The sequence below is a fragment of the Antechinus flavipes genome, chromosome 5 (genome assembly GCF_016432865.1).
Source record: "Antechinus flavipes isolate AdamAnt ecotype Samford, QLD, Australia chromosome 5, AdamAnt_v2, whole genome shotgun sequence".
Classification (NCBI taxonomy): domain Eukaryota; kingdom Metazoa; phylum Chordata; class Mammalia; order Dasyuromorphia; family Dasyuridae; genus Antechinus; species Antechinus flavipes.
In genome coordinates, this window is record NC_067402.1 from 199,189,484 (window position 1) to 199,213,943 (window position 24,460).

General features: G+C 38.6%; 1 protein-coding gene across 2 annotated transcripts in view; it reads left to right on the plus strand.

The window, feature by feature from the left end:
- The first annotated feature begins 12,230 nt into the window (after positions 1-12,230).
- The window catches only part of LOC127538159 (chromatin remodeling regulator CECR2), a 136,412-nt gene continuing 124,182 nt past the window's right edge, over positions 12,231-24,460 (plus strand). The window contains exon 1 of one of the 2 annotated variants that reach the window (XM_051961754.1): positions 12,231-12,415. In XM_051961754.1, the coding sequence (XP_051817714.1) occupies positions 12,281-12,415 (135 nt within the window). In that variant the 5' untranslated portion in view covers positions 12,231-12,280. The remainder of the gene's footprint in view (positions 12,416-24,460) is intronic. The other variant, XM_051961755.1, reaches the window with a different exon arrangement.

The window sequence follows — 24,460 nt, forward strand, 5'->3', positions numbered from 1 at the left end:
CTCTAGATAACAGATACTTACTAATTATGTGACCATGGACAATCTCTATGCCTCAATTTCTTTATCTATAAAATGAGGGGGTTGGATTTGATGGCCACTAAGATCCCCACCAGCTATGAAACTATGACCCTAAAATTTTGAACTGGATGATGACTGAGCTAAGAGCAGCTATCTTTGGATTTATGTTAGACAAACTGATCATCTAGCCGTTGGAAAACTGCTTAATTAAAAAGCATCTGTCCTTGTATGAAATATATTTGAGAAAACAACTTGAATTTAGTTGCAGTATGAGGTCACTACATGCAGTTTGAGGGCATCTCCTGGAGAAAATAACCCTCCCTTTCAATAGAATAGAGACAGCTAGCGACAAGAATGACACAGGGAAGCTAAATTAATTTTAAAAGCAAGTTAGAGAAATTAAGAACTGTAGCTCCTTTGAAAAAAGAGATTAGGAGAAGAACTCATTAAGATTCACCAGATTCTGAATAGCATTGAGGGTTGGGATGCTACAAAGCTATTTGACCTAGAGTCAAGAACAAGGAGAGATGTGACAATAAGATTAGCCAGAGCTGGACACTACAGGAATTCAGAAAGGAATTTTGGAACAGAGTGACATAAATGTGGACTCAACGACCCAGAGCAGCAAGAGAACTGACTCTTAGATATAGTTTTTAGAAAGGAATTGAACAGGTTCTCTTTAGAAGGCAACAAAAGATGATGAGGGTAGAAAGGGCTCCTTTAACCCCCCTTTTCACCCTTGCATTCTGAATGCTGGGTTGGCTGAAATTTGTAATCATCCCCTTTGTACCAGCATGTGGTGTTAAAACATTATTTGTTAGGCTCCAGCTTCCATCCAGCCCATTCCTTTTCCTATTTGAAGCTGGTTTAAGCCAGTGCACACAAGAGAGCAGCAGCTTCTCTCTTCAATGATGGAGCTCACAAAATGCCAGGAGCTTTTCTTAGCCAGAGTCAGAAGGATTTCAAATGGACACCTTCGGTTTCATGGAAATATAAGAACATGATCAGTCCTAAAGGCAAAAACAAAACCAAAAAAAAAAAAAAAACAAAAAAACAAAAAAACACAGAAAGCTGCTCAAGTGAGTCTAGCTCTGAGAGCTGCTTTTAACCCAGAACTGTGATATATGTTACGATTTTGAGATAAAATTAATGAGGCAACAATGTCCTTGTCTTAAAGAGCCCACAGAGATAGGGATAGACACCTGGACCAAAAAAAGGAAAAAAAGGCATATTTCTTTCATCATGTTTCTATTTCTAATCTGCATTTTAGGAAGGTTGTTTCGCTGAGGAAATACTCTCTGATCAGGCAATGAAAGTTAGACTGAGCATAACACAGATAGCCAAGTTAAATTTCCAACCCTGATTTTTTTCTCAGAATATTCTTGTGGTCGTTTAGTCATCTCCCTGACATCATGTTTTATTTTTAAAAATGATTTATTAAAATTATCTTTTGCCACTTTCTGAAAGAATTATCCTCTTTTTCATCATCTTAGGCTTGGTTTTAGGGACAGATGTGATGGGGGAAGGGAGGGAGTGCCCCAGCCTTCTGGGTATTCCTCATGGATCACTAGGTAAGCTGTTCCTACTGTAGAAAGAGAGGGTATTGCCTGGTTCTCAGGGGCAGCTGAAGGGAAGGGAATGTTGGTGCCATGGGTTTGGTGGCAAGTGACAATTGGGTGGAAGATATTTCAAAACAGGGATTCTGAAGGAGGTGGATACCGGATCTCTTAACCATAGATATTAGTAAGTTCCTTGCCTGAATTATCTAATTTGATCTGCAGAACAAGCCTGGGAAGAAGAGGCTATTATTACCCCATATTACGGATAAGGAAACTGAAACCTAAGAAGGTTAAGGGATCTGCCTCCATGGTTACAGCTTAGTAAGTGTCAGAAGCAGCATTATTCATGTCAAATATATATCTCAATCTGTACCATCTGAAATTTTAATTGGCATTATATTGATCAGAGGTCTTAAGACTTAAAAAAAATTAGTGTTTACTTTGCTTCTGTTAATCTATACATTATTTTGGTTCGATTCACTTCACTCTGCATGAGTTATCTATCTATCAATTAATAAACAATTATTAAGTGCCAACTACATGCCAGATACTGGATTAAAATATTTAAAAAATAGAAAATATGTGAAATACAAATATGAAAAAAGTGTCAGATCCTGCCTGAGAGTTTACAATTTAGTGGAGAAAAACAATACCCAAGAGGAAGCTGAAAAGTGTAGTGGGGGGAGAGAGGAGAAAGGTATTCATTGAAAGGGTATGGTGGAGAAGTTGGTCTGAAAAGTCCCAAAGTAGTATAGCCAAATGAGAAATGAAGAGAGTTCATATAAGTATTCCTAGGATTCTCTGAAATCATTTTTATAGAACAGTAGTATTCTATCACATACACATACCATAACATTCTTAATTGAACCTCCCCAATTTATAACTCTTTACCAACATAAAGAAAAGTTGCTATTGATATTTCTTGTATATATATATATATATATACATATGTATATATATGGATCTGTGTTTATGTATATATGTATGGATCATTTTACTCTTTCTTTGACTTCTTTGGGTATAGACCTAGTAACTGTTTCACTGGGTCAACAGGTATGCACAATATAGTAAGTTTGGGGACATATATAACTGATATAGTTTGTTAAGAAAGGGTAACATTTCTTTAGCATCCTTCCAAGGGTGGCTGAGTGCCAGGACAAGCTGACACCATTAGTAACCCAAAGTAGCTTTGTCCAGCAGGAGAGCAATGAGGATCAGAAGTGAGCAAATAGCTGAGAAGCAATTTTGCCCAGCAGGTGACACATGGTGCATTCTGTTCTTTAAAGAGACCAAGAATGTAAAGGACTGCCATCCAGAGCCCTATGTGCCCCAGGCACATGGATTTCTCTACTCATCTGGCTCTCTGTTCAGTTTCTATCCAAGTGTACCCATTCTTTCCAACAGATATTGCATGCAGTGGTAGGAGAATGTGACCCAGATTTATGAATGAATTGTTATATTTTAGTTATTTCTGATCTTGCTTTCTATTGTAGGCAACCAAAATATTATAATTTGTACTTGCCTTCCAATTTGTAAATGTTTCATGTTTAAGTCAATTGTATCATTGTGGCTGATTTTGTATAAATTGGAAGTATATGGGTCACAGCTCAATATCTACACCATTGAGTAGTAGGAATATATCCCACAATACCAGGGTTATAGCCCTAGTATCAGTTGAGAGTTTAGTAGTAGCCCCTCTTGGAAATCATCTTGACCTGTTGACCTGTAAAGCAAGCCAGCTCTAAACCATGTAAAGAAAATACTTGGGGGAAAAGTGAGTTGAGTGGTATCTCGGGGTTGTGGAATTTAGATTTTATTTTCTTCTTCAGCTTAGCCCTTAAGTAATTATGTTAACTAAATTAGGAATACTCACTATTTCCCAAACTCATTCTGCTTATTCCTACTATACTATTCTTTTAAAAAAAATAATAACAGCTTTTTATTTTTCAAAATATATGCAAAGATAATTTTCAACATTCACCCTGGCAAAACTTTTGTGTTATAAATTTTTCTTCCTCCCTCCCTGCCTGCTCCACCCCAAGCAGCAAATAATCCAGTATAGGTTAAACAAGTGCAATTCTTCTAAATATATTTCCACATTTATCATGCGTATGCTATCCTTTTTAACTGGAATATCACTATACTTTCCATGTCTACCTGTTTAAAGACCCATTATAAATGCCTCTTTATCCCTCAATATTAAATTAGCTTTCTTCTTAAACTTTCTCAAAATTTTGTATCTCTCAAGTCAGTTCCATTCAATTAATTCAACAAATATAATATTATATCTGTACACATCTAATCTCCCCTCCCCCAAAAAACCTCTAATCATCAGTCTAATAATCAATCATCAAGGGACCAATCTTATTTATTTTTATATCTCCCTCAGTCTTAGCAGATTATAGGACATAACTCTCAATAAATGTTTGTTTAATTTAATAGTTGAATTTATCTTATTTGTAATGGACATCTATTAAAAGTATCTAAGCATACGAGAAATATAACAAAAACAGTGTTTTCAAAAGCTCCATGTGAAAGCTTTTTAGGGACACACTGGAGGAAGAGAAATCAGTAAAGATTAGCAGCAAATTTTATTTGATTAGTGCCTCAGTGAAAATGTAAAGGAAAAGAAAAAACTAATAGGGCTTTGGTTAGAGGGATTAGAGAGAGGAAGGAGTCACTTGAGACTGAGTCTATATGAAGAGATGTAGAAAATGTTTATGTTTTTCTTTCATTCTCTTTATATACATAATTTTTAAAAGATGTATGAAAATCAGTAGAGGGTACTGGGGCTGTATGTGTGTATGTATGTTTCAAAGGGAGCAATGCTAACTGGTGTTAAACATGTTGAGTGATAGTTGAAATCATAGGAGTAAATGAGTTCTTTAAGGAAGAGAAACTATCAACATTTATTAAGAGTATTATGAGCTAGACATGAGTGATAAACTTAAAAGTGAAATAGCCTCTGACATTGAAAAACTCCAAATTAATAGAAAGCAGAAAGGGGAAAAAAAAGTTGATTAGTTTAGATTAGTCACCTTAAGAAATTATACTTATATTCCTTGTTAATAGTTCCTTTTCAAGCACCAGCACTATTAAATCATTATTTACTCCTAATTATTATATGCTCACCTTGAAGAGAACACCAATTCATTAGGAACACTGAAATAAAGTTCTGAACATGATGATTTTTAAGACCTGCTCTCTGCCTTCCAAGAATTTATAATGTAGTTAAGGAAATAAGAAAAAAATTCATAGTTGAAGAGAAAAAACAGAAGTGTCCCAAAGCAATACCTGATTAATTGTCCAAAGGATCTACAAATGACAATTGCTTTGGAAGTTCAGAGGAGGGAGAGATCACTTCAGGCTGCTTTAGTCCCAAAATGCTTTTTGTAGGAGCTGTTTGGGATTTGAACTGGATCTTAAAAGACTTAGTAGAAGAAAAGTAGGAGGGAACAGACATTCCAGGTAGCTGCAACAACAACAACAACAAAAAAAACTAACTCAGGAAAGAGTGAGTAAATTATCTTAGCTGAAACAGAGGATTTCAGTACATTAGCAATGGAAAATGAGACTAGAAAAATGGGATGTGATAAATTTTCGAAGTCCTTGAATACTAGGCTATAAAATGAAGACTTTTCTCACAGGCAGAGGGGAGTTGCTGAACAATTATCAAAATGGTATTTTGGGAATATTAATTTGACACTGTATCTTTAAAATAATTAAGTAGAAAATTGTAGAGCTGGAAGCAACCTTAAGCAATCATCTTACTCAATCTGCTTACCTAATACATAAAGCAACTGAATCATAAAGAGGTTGTGATTTGTTCAAGGTTTTCCACCAAATTAGTGGCAGTCACCCTACAACACTTTTGCATTTTATTGAATAACAGATCTGAATGATAGAACACAGAAAATTCAAAACGATTAGCTGACTGAAACTTATGAATTACAAAGTGAACTAAAAGTCTAGTTGGCCCATGCCCTCTGGAGTGCTCAGGGTATTTCTTTCTCTTTCTGTGTCTCCTTCCCTCCTTCTCTCTAATTCTGTCTTTCTATCTTTCCCAGTCTTTTTTACTTCCCCTCTCTTTTGGAATTTGAAAAACAGAAGTAGATACAGTTCAGTGGACTTGGATTTTGGTGGGATAAGGACCTCCAACCTTGGATAATTTCTTTTCAGGAGCAAAAAATGTCTCTACAGAAGCACATGGCAAATTGCAAGTGTTCACACAAGTGGCCTGAGAGGGAAATTCTTTTTTTTTTTTTTAAACTTTCAATAGTATTTTACTTTTCCAAATACATGTAAAGATAATGTTCAACATTTTTTTTATTAAAAAAATTTTTATTTACAAAACACATGCATGGGTAATTTTTCAACATTGACCCAAATGTTCCAAATTTTCCCTTCCTTTCCTTCATCCCCCTCCCCTAGATGGCAGGTAATCCAATACACAACATTCATTTTTGTAAAACTTTGTGTTCCATATTTTTCTCCCTCCCTCCCTTACCTCTCCCCTCTCCAAGATAGCAAATAATCTGTCATAGGTTTAAAATGTGCAATTCTTTAAAACATATGTCCATATTTGTCATGTTATACAAGAAAAATCAGACCAAAAGGGGAAAAAACATGAAAAAGAAAAAACAAAGAAATAAAAAAGGTGCAAAATATTATGATTCCATCCCTCTCTCTGGATGTGAATGGCATTTTCCATCCTAACTCTATTGGAATTGTTTTGAATTCCCCCCCCCCCCAAATTGTTGAGAAGAGCCAAATCCATCACAATTGATCATCACATAATCTTGTTACTGTGTGCAGTGTTGAAAGGGAAATTCTTGATGTTTGTCTTTTCTATTTCTCTTTCTGAACATGCCAGAGAGCAGACATGAGAATAGAGTTTTTCAACTCAAGAGCAGTAGCAATAGTCATCTAGTAGTTATTAAAAACAAAACAAAACAAAAAAAAAAAACCTACTAGGTACTAGGCACTAGGACTATAAAGAAAGATAGAAAACAGCTTCTGTTCTAAAAGAGCTCATGATCTAATGGGAGAGGCAACATGAAACAAACAAAACATACCAATACACAAACAATGTACAGACAAGACATATATTCAGGATAAACTGGGGTGAGTCTCTGAGAGAAGGAACTAAAAGACCAAGGTCTCTCATTTCATCCAGCGTCATCTCCAGGAATGCTAATCTATATCTGGTTCTGAAGGAGAGATTGAGGCAGGTGACCGCACATATTCCTCCCTCATTTAAATCCAATTCATTTGTGTCTTATGGCATCATCTTCCTTATGTCATGATCCTGTATGAGAATGAAGGACAAACAATAACAAGATACAGGAGGACAGAAAAGGGATTCTTGCAAAAGGTGGGACATTAGGAATAAAATGGGAATGAAGAGGGACAGATGAGCAATTTCCACAGAAGCACACACAGAAACTCTTTTTTTATGTGGCCATTTGGAAGAGGGTTGCCATTTTGAAGCTGTTTCATAGATAGTCCCAAGTTCAAGTATTCCTAAGTTTAAGAGCTCAAAGTACCCCAATAGAAACAGAAGAGAATATCCTGATGGAGTATGGCCCTTGGAGAAACAAAGATTGCTTACATTTAGGGAAAATTCAATGAGTTACTCTAACCAGATAAATCTGATGGCAAAGGTTGCTATTTGTTTAACACATCTCGAAGTGTGTTATCTTAGGGAGGAGCAGGGCAGAATACCGAGCCTAAATTACAGAATGTTACTACAGATTTTGAGGGACCAGGAATGAATCTGTAATTAAGAGACTCACTATAATGACAAAGAATTGCCCTAAGATCAGCTTCCACTGAAGAAAGGATGTAGAACTGATAATTTACTTTAATGTTTTTCTTATTTATTTGGTTAGAGTTTTTGAGTCTTTTCATTCTTATGTGTATTTTATGGAATAAAATTAAAGTTTTCCATACCATCTATGTATTTGATAACCTTGTTCAGATTAGAAGGATGCCTTTTACCTCATTTGGGGAATCCAGCCACAGACTATATAACAACTATTATCAGATTTTCTTGAAGCTTTAGAACAACTATAAATGCAGTCAATGAAATAAAGAGACAAACTGAAACTTTTAGGTCAGGCTCCCACTATAAAACCCAGTCATGTAACCTGGGACCCCCAAATACCAACCCAAAGGAATGTAAACTTTTTGGGAACAGGTATTATATTATTTTTGTCTTTGTACTGCCTTATACATCAGATGCACTTTATAAACTTTTAAAATTTAATTTAATTCAATCAATAATAGAAAACTAACGATCCACCTTGGTACATGGGAAAGAACTCTGGATTTACAGTCAAAGGACCTTAATTTGAAATCTTGGCTCTGCACCATAAATATCACCTAGGTCAATGAGGGGAACTAAGTGATTCAGTGGATAGAGCACTAGTTGTGTGATGTTAGGCAAGTCATTGTACCACCTCAGTTTCTCCATCTATAAAATTAGAAGGTTGGACTAGGTGTTAGCTAAGGTCCCTTCTAGATCCAAATCTATAATTTATAAATACTACTTGGGACAGGGATTCTTAACTTTTTTGTGAGTCATAGAACCCTTTTGCAGTGTGGTAAAGACCTCTTCTCATTTTTTTTTTTTTTAGTTAATTAACTAATTCTTATTTATTGACAAATCTATTATTAACAACACAATTGTTTATAATACAATATTGCTGTTAGTGTGTACAATGTCCTCCTAGTTCTCACTTCACTTTGTAATAATTCTTGTTAAGTTTTTCCAGGTTTTTCTAAATTACCCTGCTCATTTTTTCTTATAGTATTCTATAATATAATGTTTTTAAATATATAAAATGTGTAAGATCACAAGGGAAACCAAATATATTGAAATATAATTATGAAAAGAAAAAGAAAGTCCAGGTTAAAAATATTTAATCTATGGAAAGTATTTGTCTTATGCAGAATGGGATCAACAGGGCCAGCTAAGTAGTGATACACTTCCAAATTAGAGAGATATGGGGACGGGGAACTAGGCAGGGCAAAAAGAAGAAAAAAAGGAGGAAGAAGTTCCAGTATATATAAACATGGGACAAAGAGATTGCTTTAGATGGAATTAACCCTATTATGTCTGTAAGAATTATAGAAAATAGACATATGGAAAAGTCATTACATTGAGTAGTTATATTTCTTTTTTATTTCAAGATTCACAGTACCAATGAGAACTATAATTTTATATGAAAATGCACCATAAATATCACCTAGGTCAATGAGGGGAGCTAAGTGATTCAGTGGATAGAGCACTAGGCCAGGAGCTTGAAAGATCAGAGTCCAAATCTAACACTTATTAGCTGTGTGACCCTGAACAAGTCACTTATGCTCTGTTTGCTTTAATCAACTGGAGAAGGAAATGGCAAACTACTGCAGTCTCTTTGCAAAAATGAAGAGACACAAATAAAAATGAGAGCAATGAGCACGTAAGGCAACTTCATTTCGGGTAGCTAAAGTTGTCTCTTCAGAAGAAATAGAGACCTATGTGTCAGGACAGTGATATGGAGACTCTGGGATATCATGCACCTGCTACTTCTGTTGGTGCCCAGTGACCATGTGACCTACTCCCAGGAATTGAGCCATCTAATAATTCTTGATAATTAAGTGTTAAGGTCAGTTGTTTAAACTCAACATTTGCTGTCCAAAAAGCCTGATTACTGAAGAATGATAGTGAATTAGTAACCCTTACAGCAAACAGATATAAATGATTTTGGGGAAAAGATTAAAATGAATGCAGATGGTAAATACAGAGAAACATAAAAAGGTCTACATGAACTGATGCAAGTGAAGTAAGCAGAGCCAAGAAAAAAATATGCATAATGAGTATTGAAATATAAACAGAAAGAACCACCCAAAAAAAAAAAATCAAAACTGAATGATACAAAATTACAAAGAACAAGCATCACTACAAAGAAGAGATATGAGAAAACCTCTGCAGAGGTACCAAGTGTGGTACATTGTTCATATTTTAGGCTTTTTTATTGTATTGATCAATTTTGCTGATTTTTTCTTTTCTTTTAAAATATTGTTATATAGGATGGCTCTCTAGGATGAGGGAGAAGGAAGAATACTGGAGGAAATTTTGGTGATGAAAAAAAGACATCAAAAATTTTTTAAAGATATCAATAAAAATTTATTTTAAAAAATCTTTGAAATAATTTCTTAAGTAAAAATTAAGAAAAACGAATTTCATATTTACAGGTGAAGAAGCAGGTTCAGAGATCAAGAAGCAAATCTGGCTAAAACTACCTTGTCTCCTGATTCCTGGAATTAAAATTCTGATCATTAGATTATCATTATTCCATCATCATAATTTGGTTGATAAAAACAAATGAATAGCCAGCGGAAAAAAGTAATCCTTGGGAATGGTTATGAGAGGCAAAAAAAAAAAAAAAAAAAAAAAAAAAAAAGAGACTTAAAAGCAGAAAGTAAAGGAGAAGCAAGATAGGAAGTTTGAGGGAGTAATTCAACTCAATAACAAACATTAAGCACATATTATGTACAAGGCACTCTGGTAAGGTCTGGAATACAAATAAAACATTTTCCAATACATCTTCACCTTTCCCAGCAAAAACAAAACAAAATATAAACTCCTGCATTCCTGCTTTCAAAAGCTTATTTCTACTAAAAATATATATCTTTTGAAATATTTGAAGAAAAGCTCAAAACTCTAGTGTAGGTTTTCTGCAAAGAAGGGAGAAAGTTTAAAGACGTCTTAAGGGATCCCATGAGGGATCACTACAATGGGGGAGAAATTTCTGGGACAGAACTCAACTATTTTTTTAAGGAAGAAATCATGTGTATTACCTAATTAAACAGTTTGCACTTAACAACTAAGCGATGCTTAATTTAAGCAGCTGGCTAGTTCAAATTTGTCCTCTTCTGTCAAAATATAACTATATGTTCCTACAATGATGATACATTTTTTATTCCTATCAATCTTAGCTTTTAAGCTTCTTAAAGTAGGGATTGTCAAAATTAAACTCAGTATGTACCTCCCTGATGGGGACCAAGATTGTTCAAGAATTTGACTTGAGTTCGATGAGTCTCCTTTTTGGAAACGTTGTGGGAAAGAGTGGACGATTGTCTTTTTGGAATGGAGTCTCACTATCTAGAATCCTGGACTTGACGATCTCTTTAGGTTCCCATCGAAATTTAAAGAAAAATTGAAGTAAAATTTAGCTGTAGACTTGTTGCAGTGAGAAACTCTCACCACACATCTTTAAAAACTTCTGGTGCTTCTAAGAAGAGTTTCGCTAGATCGATGGTTGCAGACTTTTAACAGGCTTTTCGCGGTATGTTTTTATCCATTTTGTATCAATGTAAATTAATTACCTAATATCTGTAAAACATTTACAATTTTTTCCTTACATCTACATCTGTGTTCTCTCATCCAAGTGTTCCAGATCTATACCCGCACTAAAGGATACTCCCTAAAATACAGCTTTCCCCTCCCCCCGTTTTCTCAAACCTTATTGTGCACTCCTTCAGGCTGCTTTCTCACAGTGAGGGGTGTTCAGGGGTAGCAGTGCTCCATTACTAGGCTTCTCCGGGGCAGTCACATGTGTCCATTCCCTGGGTAGGAGTGGAGGGGGGGATTCCCTCTTTATGAAAGGCCGCTGATTGGTGCCTCCCCCCACCCTACCCAGTGCACTCTGGCCTCAGTCCTAACATAGCTCCAAATTAGCCAGACCCACTGAGGGGCATGCCTTCTGGAGCCCAGCAACTGGTGGAAGCTACAAAAGCTAGAAAGGGCAGATAGAAAGCTGGTGCTGGGTAACCGCTCACTATTTCTGGGATTCAGAGGATGGTGGGCATCCCACTTGTTCTCCCTCATATCGTCTTCATGAATAATAACTGAATGCCCACATGTGCATGCCTCCGGATATACCCCCTCCAAAAAGTACCACCCCAGGGCCCTTTAAAAGGACGCGACCACTAACGCCGAGTGAGGGGGCCAACAATTCTACTTCGCTTTTCCCTCCTAAAAACTCCAAGTTTTTCCGCCCCGAATATTGGGATGAAGACTAAAAGATGAGTCTATAGCCCGTCTGCTTGTCCTTCTTTCCTTCAGTTGCCCCTTTCTGTCGCGGGGGTCCCGAGTGTCCTCTCTCTTCCCCCTTCTTTCGCAATGTGGCTGTCCCGGCTGATGCCGGGGGTGGGGTGGGGGCGGAGGTTGTTGTTGTGGTGAGGGGCAGCCCCGCCCCCTCCTCGTGTGCGGCCCCTCCCCCAGGCTCTCAGTCCTCCCCCTCGGGCTCCCTCCTCCTCCTCCTCCTCCTCCTCCCGTCTCCTCTCCTCCCCCCCAGCCCCATCTGTTTTCCCCAGCGGTGTAATGATTATATTGTATGGAACTGGGGGCAGCAGCGGCGGCTGCGGCAGTAGGAGCAGCCCGAGCCGCGGGATGGGTCCACGCCAGGGCCACCGCCGCCAGCCACAGCAGCAGCAGCAGCAGCCGCCGCCGCAGCCCGAGCTGCGCCGGCCTTAGAGCCGCGGCCCCCTGCCCCTGCCGCCCGTCCCCGGCCGATGCCCACGTCGAGGAGCAGTCCCAGCAGCAGCCGCCGCCGCCACCTCGGGAGGAGCTGCCGCCGGAGCCCGAGAACAGGCGGCGCGGGGGTCGCCGAGGGACGCGCGGAGCGAGGAGCCGCCGCGGCGGCGGCCGGGAGATGTGCCCGGAGGAGGGCGCGGGCGAGGACGCGGCGGGGCTGGGCGAGCTGCGCTCCTGGTGGGAAGTCCCGGCCATCGCGCACTTCTGCTCCCTCTTTCGCACCGCCTTCCGTTTGCCCGACTTCGAGATCGAGGTGAGTCCCGGCGGAGCCGGGGGCGTGGGGGCGGGCGCGACACCGCCGTTCGCTCCCCCTCCTCTCCGCCCCGCCGGAGGAGTCCCGGGAACGTCCTGGGGGAGGGGAGCGCCGCGCGGGGACTACCTGGTGGCAGCGGCTGGGACCCGGGGCCGGGAAGTCTGTCCGGGACCCGAGGGGGAGCGCCCGCCTTCATGGAGTTGGGGGGGTGGGTGCTGGGTCTTCAGGAGCCTCTCCGGGATCTTCTTGGAGAAGGGACACAGAAAGAGGGAGGGTCTCCACTTGTGTGTGTGTGTATTTATCTCCCAGGAGTTCTCCGTGTAGAAAGGGCATCTCTCTGTGTGTGTATATACACTCGCGCGTGTGCGCGCGCGCGATCTGTCCCCAATGCCATTGAAACAGCCTGCCAGCTGCCTCGGCTTGGCTCGAGGGGGATGCAGGGGAGGGGGCGAAGTGGAGGGAGTGGGGGATTAAACTCGGACCCCGGGTTACTGAAGCTTCTCTGCGGGGGAGGGGTTTGTTGTGTTGCAAAGAGACCCCCCCCCCCCGCTTTCCTGTAGTGTGTGTGGGGAGGGGGGGCGCAGCTTTCCGACCCTCCGGGAGGCGCGTAACTCTTAGTGGCGGCGCAGGCTTAACTTGGGGCTGGCGTTGCTCGGGGGCTGGGGGTTTGGACTGGAAAGTTTGCTCCTCCGTTATTCTCGATCTGCTCCATCGCTCCTCTCCTCCTTCCCTGGGTGGCCCTCTGGAGTCGGAGCGCTTGGCCTCTCCGGAGGTTAACTTAGCCACCATTATTCGCCCTGGGGTTTGCAGATCTTGCAAGACTGGGCTAATGGGGCTTGTGGTCCCGAGCTTTGTGCGGATGCAGCACAGACCCCGGTCCTAGTAAAGGGGGAGTGGGACAGATACTCTTGTGACTAGAAGAAAAGAGTAAGCGCTGAGTGCAGCATTCTCCTTCCTCCCCCCTCCCCCCCACCCCCGTCATCTTTTTTGGAAGGGGATGTAAAATGTTTGATAGGATGCCAGCTTGAATTACCCTCCTCTCTTCCTCCAGCCCCCCCCTCTCCTTTTTGTCTCTGAACAAAGCTAGTGGAAACGATATTTGCCGGTCAGGTTCTCTGTTGACTACTTTACGGTGAATTACAAATCATTTGCCACGGCTTTGGAATCTAAAGGAGAAATCATAATTACCGTCCCTTGTAAGCACATTGTCGAGTGTGTGTGTGTTTGATTTTCGAATCTGTTGCTAGTACAGAGATGACTTCTGGCTGTTCTCAGCTTGGCTTTAATGTGTCTGCACGCTTTAAGTTTTTTTCATTCACTTTATTTTTAGTTTTCCCTAATAGCATTTTGGCTGCCAGAGTCCCATGCTCTGTGGGAATTTGTGCTTCTTCCAGAGTTAATGAAATGAGAAAAATAGTGGTGGGGGGGAAGGGAAGAGTAGGCATGTGTCCAGATAAACTGCTCAGGGCCAAAGGCTTTTAGAGTTTTTGCAGCTCTTAAGCTGCTTAAAACCGTGTATACCTGAGGTTTCCCCTCTTCCGCCTTTACGAGGAGGTAATAATTTAAGTTTTTCACTTTCTCCTATAATTTTTGTTTGCAAATTTTGAAAGTGAAGTTCACAAGAAATCTCTGTTGTGGGATTTATCATTCTTATTAATTCTAGACGGGTCCAGAATTTCAGATATGTTTAAAGAAAAAAGGGGGAAATGGGGTTATAAAGTTTGGGGGCGGGGAAGTTGAGTAAAGAAAATTTTAAGTTATTCTCCTATGCTAGTTTCTTGTGAGTTTCTTGAATATGAGTGATGGGAATTAATCCTGCTCCTCAAAATGGTGGCGGTAGTGGGAGGTGCTTGTGTTTGCACAGGTTATGTGATAATGCCATCTTTAAACGTAGATAATAATGTTCCGGAATCCTCTTTCTGCCCAGTGTCCATCAAGTTGGATTAATGTCCAAGTTACATGTGTAGCACTTCATTTCTATTGAGAAAATGTTATGTGAATACACTTGTAACCTTGTTCATAAGTACAACAGTGATTTTTGCTTGAGGTGATTGAAGTCTACCCAAGGAAAACCTGGAGCATGTATCTGTTTTCTAGTCAGTCCTGTGGTTCCCATATATTAACTGACTTCAGATTTTAAGGGTCTGAGATCCAGTTGACACAATGTAAATGAAAAAATAAAGTCTGGCTAAATAAATTAAGGTGATACTGTGAAGTGTGGCTAATTGAGATTATTATTGTATTCTTAATGTCTCCTGGAGTACAATATAGCCATCTGAAATACATGCTAGACTGGAAGCAATCTATTAAGGCACCATAAATGCACGTGATGCTTGAGAACTAGTAAATAAACATTCTCCGAGATAACCATATTTGTCTTCACTGAAACATGATGGTTTTGAATTGTTTATTCGCTGTTCTATGGTGGTTGTTTTTTTTTTCCTGTGCATTTTGTTGAAGTTGGTTAGAAACCAATCATTTCAAAGTTTGTAAAACTTTTTAAATTTGAGCAAAATTCTAGAACACTTTTAGGCCACAGTGGAGGAAAGCAAGCTTCAGTTCCTGGCCCTTAGCATATTGCTTTATTTAACTATATTCTTATGCTTATGGGAAGAAGAGTTGGCATTTGAATCCAGGGGACTTAATTGTCCTTTTGAGAGATCTTTGATTTTCCTTTTTGTGGGGGAGGGAAGTGGAGGAGGAGAGGAAGGTGGGGTTCAGTACACCTGCTTGTCTAGGGGAGGGGAAGAAATTCTGGAAATGCTACATATTATTGAGCTGCAGCTGGATACCATCACAATCTTTGAGGAAGCTCTGGAAACAAGATTTCATGATGAAACATTTTTTGAGTTAGGGGAAGGTTTCCTTCATTTTTGGCCACAGGGGCTAGACCTTATGGCACTCAACACCAGAAAGTGATATCCTCTGAGACTAGAGTGGGGGCTGGAGGAGGGGGTAATTTGTCATCAGCCCTCTGGATAGGTGGACCTAAAAACCTTACACTACATCATGGGGTCAAAGATTCTTAATTAGGAAAGTGTTATGTTAAATCATGTTCCTTCTGCACCTATACTTTAAAACCAATTTTGCAATGTTTCACATTTACAACCAGGATGGATAATCCTTTTAATCTGGTAAATGGCAAAGCTAATCAGGTTTTAATCTGGCCATATATGATGGGAAAATCATTTTTGGCTTCTTGCTGATTTATGACACAATTTTTTTCTTAAAGTCTCTCTTTTTTTAAAAAGTTATTTATATACATATACATTTCTGCATACTGGAATGGCTATTCAAATATATACATAAAGTCATAATGAGGAAAGGAAAAATGAATGTAAAATGAAACCTCTATACCAGGATGTTGTATATTATTGTGCACATATTTATAAATTTCCACATCTTAACTCTACCTCAAAAGATGTTTGTGAATCCTTGTTATATAGTACCTATATCATTCTGGTTTGGTGAATATTTTTTTCCTTTTATTGTCTTTTAAGTTCTGGTTATCCAATGTATTATGGATTCTTTGGGTTCAGTTTTTTTCTTTATTTTGAGGGGAACAGGTATTAAATGGGGTAGACGTAGGAAGATGAGGGATGATTTTATTCAATAAGAACTTATTGAGGACCCATTATGTCCCCAGTGGGGTGCCAGGAACTCTAGTAGATATAAAAAGAAACATTAAGACGAATCCATGCCCTTGAGGGCCTAGTAATATTTTAAGCCCCAGTATTTGTATGATTTTTAAAATTCATTCAGAGACCTTTAAATAATTTTAATGCCTCTCTGAAGCAAAATAGGCATACATCATTATTCTAGTTTGCAAATTAGACACTAAAGTGTAAAAGAGGTTAAATGATTTACCCTCAGGATATAGAACTAGTTATTAGTGGCTTTGGGCCTGGGATTCAAGTTTCTTGACCCCCCAACCCATGTGGCCACATGGTTTCACCAAAGTACCAAGTAAGAATAAGAAGTAATAAATCTCTGCAATACTTGGGCTTAGTTTAAATAAGAAAGGTTTTTTTTGGGAGGGGGGGGGAGCTAAAGATAGAAACAGAAGAGGAAAACAAAACTCAAAAAGTTGAGTAAAATGTGCTCGACACTAAGGTAAGGCAGACCAGAGGACATTGGTCTCCTGATACTTTGTCTCTGCATGGTTGCAGCTCACTAGATACTGGAGATCTGAGGGTCCCATCTACCTCTCATTTTTGTAGTTTTATGACTTGGTCATTGACTCCTGAATAGCTTGGCTTCCATTTGACTCCAGTATTGTGGGAGCCAAGAGCTATACCAGGGTTTGAGTTTCTGGCAGTTTATTTCCTCTTAAGGCCTTAAGTTAGGTCATCTGTAACTTTATAGTTTAAAACATCGGATTTCTATGATTATGTTAAGATTACTACAGGGTAGCTTTATTAAACTCTTCGTGGTAACTTTGGGCCTGATAATTTTAAGATAAGTCATTTTCCCTACGAATTACTGTAATAGGAGTTCAAATGGAACTACCTAAGACTATCAAACAGGATGTGATAATTCTCTATAAAGGAAAAGCCCTTGAACAGGATGTGAATTACTGAGGAGGGGGAATCCCTTATGCAGTGTGAAATCTTGAAAGGGGAGAATGCTCTCCAGTGATGTAACTCCCTCCAAAAGGGAATTCCCCTCCCCCTTCCTATTGATAGTAAAATGTTTAAAGAGGAGAGTCTTTAACCAACCAGTGTGAAGCTTCCAAGGGGCCCTTATTTACAATGATAAAAGGGGCAATGCCCTACCCTTTCACCTCTGGAGGCCCACATTTGCATCTGGCTTACTTCACAGCTGAGGTTAAATTTGGTCTTGCTTAATTTTCTGGAAAGTAGTCTCTGAGAGCTGAAAATACAACTTGCTTACATTCAAACAATTGTCCTTATGAGACTCAGAGTTGGACCTCCAGGGTATATTCTTCTGGAAGTGAGAAGTATTATAAAAGTATTTGGAGGGTAAAGATGGAGCTTCAGGTTTTTAGAAAAGACTTAGCATTGTCTCAGGTGTGAAGGGCAAGAATGCATAATTTCTTTTTATTTGTTTGTAGATCTTGATTGTGGGGTTAAATTTTCGAGGTAGTATTGAGTTGGGAAATGCTGCCCTGGGCATTACCTGGGCCTCTGCAGTTAAGTGCCTTACCATTGTTACCTCATTTGTTTCTAACTGCTACGTTTAGAGGGAGGAGGTATTACTATCCCAATTTTATTGTGGAGGAAACTGAGATACATGCAGCCAGGAAATGACTGAATCTGGATTTGAACTCAGATCTTTATGACTTCCGCCTAGTGCTGCATTCCTGTCTGCTGACATGACTTGCCCTTCCGACTCAAAGTGGGATCTGAGCAGGTTCCAGTTCCTCAACTGCAAAAGGAAGGAGCTGAAATACTCAACTAAGATTTCAAGAAGCCTCCTTAGTGTTGTATATTCAAGGAAAAGTCTTTCAATTTAGAATGACCAACTTTTTACCAATACAAATAAACTTTATTCTCCTAATGCCATTTGGGTTAATTTCTCTTGTACTCTGAAAAGAGCCCGTCTGAAGGAAGTAGGATTTTTTTTGTCCAAAAGGGAGAAGTGTTTATTGTTCCCCAACCCTAGTAAAGATAAATTGGATTTTGTTTTGATGGTTTCAGATGTCCTGAAAGCGTGACTTCGATTCAGTTTTTCTGTACTTTTATTTATATCATTTTCCTAATATTATGTTCCATTCATTTCACTTGCTGTTTGCTTCTGATATAGTTGAGTCAAGAGACTTGGAAGTAAATTTTAATTCCTTAGACCTGTAGTTTGCCATTGTTTCATGGGATGTTAATCTTGTATATTCCAGTTTTCCCTTTTCCCTTTCGTTTATGGAGATGATCCGGCTTTGCTCTTTCAAAAATACCTAGTCCAAAAGTATAGATTCTTTTTTTCATGAACTAGGAAAACAATCTTTTACTTCTCCAATTGAGTTATAATTTGGCTTAGAATTTTGTGTTAGAACTAAGTGAATTTGGTAATAATAGACTGACCAAGTAATAGGAAATGAGCAATTTAGATGTATGTCTAAGTAATTCTCTTTCCCTATGGTAAGAGATTGATTTTTTCCCCTAATATTACTAGGGAGGGTGGGATTTTTTTTTTTCCCCTAAAGACACACCTTTTGCTTCTTGTCCTTAACTGTGAAGCCTCTGTGTACTGTCTACAAATGTACATGTCAGAAATCTGGGAAACATGTTAATTTTTTTCCCCCTGGAGAGTTAAATCAGGAAAAGTCTTTAGTGAAGGGGCAGTAACGGTGGAGGTCGTGGTGATGGTGAAGGAGATGCAAAGCTGGCGGATTCAGATTAAAAAGTGCATCCATCAGGCCTAGCTTGGTGCATTGTTATGGGAAAAGGGGGATGGAACAGCAGCTCCCATGCTGGCTTCTGCAGTTGCCATTGCCTGACAAGACCTGAACTCCTTTTTACAAATGTCTTGAGCATTGCATAGCAGTGGACTGTGGAGGGCCTTAGTTATGACCAGGTCAAAAGTTCAGTGGAACATAAGTTGAAGGTTCGTCTGTCCTGGGGAACAGTTTGGCTAGGGAGGAGATAGTAATCAAAGGGGATTTGGGGGTGCATGTATCAAATTCATACATATGTTTTAATAATTGAAACTATTTGCGTAGTCCAAGTGTTAGGATTTAAAACCTATATGACTTTTCCCTCTAATCATTCTTTTTGATGCTTTAAATATAATACATTTCCCTTTTTGATTCTGTAATTAAGGGAAGGATGGCAAAATCCTTTGAGGGAGGATTCAGAAGTTTTTATTTTCAAGTTGATGTGAAGAGAAAAAAGTTGAACCTAGAAGGTGTCTCTTTAATTTAATAATAAAGCTCATTAGTATGCTTATTATTTGGATTTGCCAAGAGTGTCAGGTTCAAGATTCTTCTTTTTTTTTCTTCCATCTTTTTTTTTTTTTTTTTTTTTGTCTCTGTGGTCACGTCTCCTTTTTCCTGTAATCTAAAATAGATACTTACTAAATTTGTCATCTCTTTCTTTGTCTTCCTGGTCTCAGCCTTCTTTCTCTATCTTTCATTTATTGTGCTTATCTGGGAGGAGGAGGGGAATGAAAGAGGGGGAAAAGATGTTTGCTGACTTCTAGCATATAATCTGGAGGGAGCTAGAGGAGTCTGTTTGTTAAGGCAGCAAATGATTGTCAATATAAATGGCTAATGGGACATCAGATATTTGGGGGATATGGGCATGTGCACATAGATGTATTATAGACATAATATCTCTTCTATTTATATGTGTCTATAAAGCTATAGCTATATAAAGAAAAAAATATAGTATTTGTCTCTCTTTTCTTTCTGGATAGGTGTGTAATGTGAATAGAATGCTGAACCTAGAATCAGGAGGAGAATTTGAGTTCAAATAATGTCCTCAGATACTTACTAGCTTTGCAATTCTGGGCAAGTCACGTAATCTTGTTTGCCTTAGTTCTTTATCTATAAAATGTGCTAGAGAAGGAAATGGCAAATTACTCCACTATCTTTGCCAAGAAAACCCCAAATGGGATCACAACTGAAGTGACTCAACAACCTTTCTATTGGTATAGTTTATCTTCTTCGTTGCTGTAGTCACACAAGCAAAAATATTTGTAATTCTTGTATCATTTTTAATTACTTGAGATACCATTTGAATTTTTAATTTAAAGTTTATTAGCTTTTCCTAGTTTTTAGCTAAAACTTTTGGAGGTAAGGTAAAAATTCTTAGATTTGGTTTGAATTATCTTGATCATCTTTCTTTTTCATTTTAATGATTGCTATTATGTTTCCTTTGATAATTGCCTAGTTCTAAGAAGGTCAGAGAAAATTTGTGGATCTACATATCAGACTATAGTGATTTATATATATATATACACATGTGTGTATATATACGTATATGTATATACGCACATACATATACATATAGTGACCATATTTTCCAAATCCAAAATTAAGGCATCCTTTTACCAAGTCATCTTGTTAGTTATTTTTTTCAAATTGGGACTGGTTCAGACTATATGGTAGCTGTAAGTGAATTGGCTAGTATCCCTATATTGCTGTGATGCAAATCCACTAGGGTCAAATACTGAATAATTGTTCCATAACTCTTGCTTCTTGGGTCTTCATAGCTTTTATGATCCCCTCCACTAGTTCTTAAGTGTCAGGAGGTGACCGTAGATGTCTTTGGACCTCAGTTTCCTCATATACAAATGAAGGAACTGGCCTAGAATCGAATCTAATACTCTGTGATTTGTGGTTTCTAGAAATAAAAGCAAGATAAGTGATAGAGGAACATAACTTTGAAAATCAGGGCTGCAACTATAACTGAGGCTTAAATTGGCCAGAGTTTTGTTGAACCTTTTAAGTCTCTTCCCTTCCCCCCCAGTGATGACTGTGAATGAGAACAATACTGCCTAGAAACTCTTCCTTACAGTAGAGAATGCTGTTAAACAATCTCATTGACTGCAAAGTATATTCTTTCACTAGGTCTGTTTCTTTTAATGGGTGCCCCTTTCCTGGGTCTTCATTGTTTCAGTAACAATGACTCTAGAGGACAATTGGTTTGCTTGACAGAAATCTTGTTAAATTAACAGATCTATTCCCTTGACAAATTCCCCCTCCCCCTTATTGTATCTTTCTTTCTCCCTACAAGATTGTGGTAGGGGATTCTTTTAGGTAGGGGGACAATTCTGTAATTTGTGTTCTGGAGTTCTTTGTTTGAAGGCATACGCTTTTTGTAATGAGAAAAGGTGATTAAAAAAAAATTCCACCTGTTGCTATAGTTAAGGAATTTTAATTTGGTCTATCCTACCACGTTGTTGATTTTGTGTTGGCCTGTTGCAGAATTGATTTTTCATTCCCTTTCTCATTCTTGCTTCTCTTAAAGCTTTTCTAAACCCCTTTCTTGTATGTTAAAACTAGTCATTTATTCCACCCCCTGTGAAAACTTTCCAAGCTCCACCTAAAGATCCTAAAGTAGTGAGTTGGCCCAACAATCATTTAAATAAATACTTTTAAAAAAACACTCTTTAAAATCATTTTTAGTATTGAACTCTATTCAGGATAACTAATCTTGTTATAAGCAATTTCTTGGGAGGGGAAAAAAATAAAAGGAAATCCTCACCATCATAAATCAGTTACCCTCACATTCTGATAAAAATTTTTGGCTTTGTGATAGGAAATGAGTTTGGGAATTACAAAGGGTGATTTAAGTGGTTTGCAGGAAAGGGAATAAGCATTTAAATAGCACTAAGTGCCAAGCACTGTGTGAAACTCTTTACAAATGTTCCTTGACATAGTATATATAAAAGAACTGGGAGGCAAGTGCTGTTAACATCTTCATTTTACAGATGAAGAAACTGAGGCAGACAAGTTAGTTGACTTGCCTAGTGCTTCACAGTTAGTTAAGGCACTGATTGGAACTCCAGGTGTTCCTGACTCTAGGCCCAGTACTCAGTATTACCTAGCTGGCCCCTTAAACACAGTTTAATACATCAGTGCTTTGCAAAAATCATATCAAATCGCTATTGTTGTTGTTACTATTTTCTTGACTCTAATACCTTTGACCCCTGACAAGTTAATTGGGGTGACCATTGTCATGTCCCTTAACCTCTTTGAACCTCAGTTTTCTCTGTAAAGCTGAGATAATATCACCCACCTTACAGTCCTTCTGCATATTAGGGTCAGCTAATTATTTATTATCATATTATTTATATGATTTATTTATTTACTGTTATTACAAGGTTGAGTTAATGTATTTAGCTCTCAGGTTTTTAATGTCATTAAGGAATACAATTAATAACATTTAAGGTTTTCTATGTGCCAGATGATTTACAAAAATTATTTTATATGATCCTCACAACCATCCTGGGAGTTAGGTACTACTGTCAACTCCATTTTGCAGTTGAGGAAACTGAGGCACAGAGAAGATAAAGTGACTTGCCCAGGATCATACAACTAGCACAGTTTTGAAGCCAGATTTGAAGTTAGGTCTTCCTGACTTGGGTGGCACTACCCAGCTACCTAATGGAATAATAACAACTTAAAATTGTATAACATTTGGGCCAAAATAATATAATTCTGCCTTTTAGTCCCATCTTATGGATAGTAGTACAAACTTTATCCTCTTCCTGAATATGTGAAGCAGAGAGCTAATCCTGCCATCAATATTTCAGGGCTTTGGAAGAGAGGAATTTTTAGACGAGGAGGGGAGAACACCCTGAAAAGCTTTTGAGTGTGAACTGATGGATTTATTAAGCTAGAGTTGAAGGAGTAGTCAGGATCTTGGGAAGAGATTGAGTGCTAAGCTCACTACTCACACTACTCGTTTTAAGTGGTATCTTATGGGCAGTGGGAGCCATTGAAGATTTTCAAACAAGTTCTTCCCCATGAGGTGATGAGGTCTTGGAGCTGGTTGGTTGAACCCAAAGAGGTGGTAAACAAGAAAGTTTGCAGAAGAGTTGATTCTCCAGATGTCTGGCCATGTGCCGTTAAACATTTTATGGGTGACTTGAAATCATAGATACTATAATATCAGATTTGTAGATTACATAAAACCAGAAGCTCTTAATGTTGATTAGATGACAGAATGCAAAAAACCAAAAACAATCCTAATAAGCAAGAACTATAGGCCAAATCTTAAAAGATAACATTGGGATACGAAATAATGACTATATTTCATATACCATCCTAATGTTTTCAGAGTGTTTTATATATATTACCCAATTGGATCCTTACTCCAACCCTGTGAGCTGGGTCTTTTCATAATTCTAATTTTACATTTGAGGAAATGGAAGTCTAAGAGAAGTGTCTAGATGGTTGCCTCTTCTAATAAGTACCTAAGATAATATTTGAATTCTTCTTGACCCAGGCCAGTGTTCAATGCCTTGTACCATGATGCCCCATAAATATAAATCCTAACTTGGATAAGTGGACTATGTATGAATCAGCTAATGAGATCTGGGATTGTTTTAAGAAATGTCTCCTTCTTGGGGAAGGGAATTTGAATATATGCAATAATAATAGACAATAAAAAAAGATAGAGCTTTTCCACTTAGATGGAAAAAAAATAAAGAGCATAACTAACTAATAGACATTTAAAAGGGCACTTGGGGAAATACTAAGATGCCACCTAAATGTCCTTAAGAAATTCAAGGTCATCAGACTCAAACAAATTATTTGCCACCGTGCTAAAAGAACTGGCAGATAGGATCACTAGCCGTGATCTTTGAAAGATTGTGGGAAAAAGTCTCCCAGGACCAAAGAAGAGCAAATTTTGTCCCAGTTTTCAAAAACAAGAAGGGAAAAGGAGTCTACAAACTAGGTCAGAGAACTTGACTTGGGATTTTTGGCAAAATCCTAAAAGAGTTTAAATGGTTAGTGAACCCTACAAAAGAAAGCAGTGAACCCTGGGAAAGGAAGTAGTGATCCCAGAAAGTCAACTTGGACTTATCAAGAAGCAGTCATGGCAGGCTAATTTTATTTTCTTTTTTTGGATGGGCTTCCATAGTAGTAAAGCAAAAGAAAGACATCAATATAATTTACTTAGAATTCAACAAAGCCTTTGACAATGTCTTTCATGTTCTTGTGAATAAGGTGGAGATGTGGCTAGACAATAGTAGATTCATAAGTGGGTGAAAGATTCCATGGGAAAAATAGATCCAGTGAGCAAGTGGAAAGGGGGGGGGGGGGGTCTTTAGTGATCTGTGCTTGGCCCTGTGCTGTTTAATATTTTTCTCAATCACTGTATAAAGGGGTAGATGGCATGTTTTTGTGTGCATGTGAAGGGAGAGATGTTGACATGATAATACATTGGTTAAAGGCCAGTTCCCTCAAATACGTAGATAATACCATTTTATAGGGAATAAAGAGCTCTCCGGTCATTATCTGGCTCCAGCTCCTTTCCAGGAGGAAACCCTGCCTTTGCATCATCAGGTTTTAACTGGTAAGAATCCTTCGTGTCTAGCCCAGACTTGTCCTTCTGATCTAGGTCATACTATGCTGCC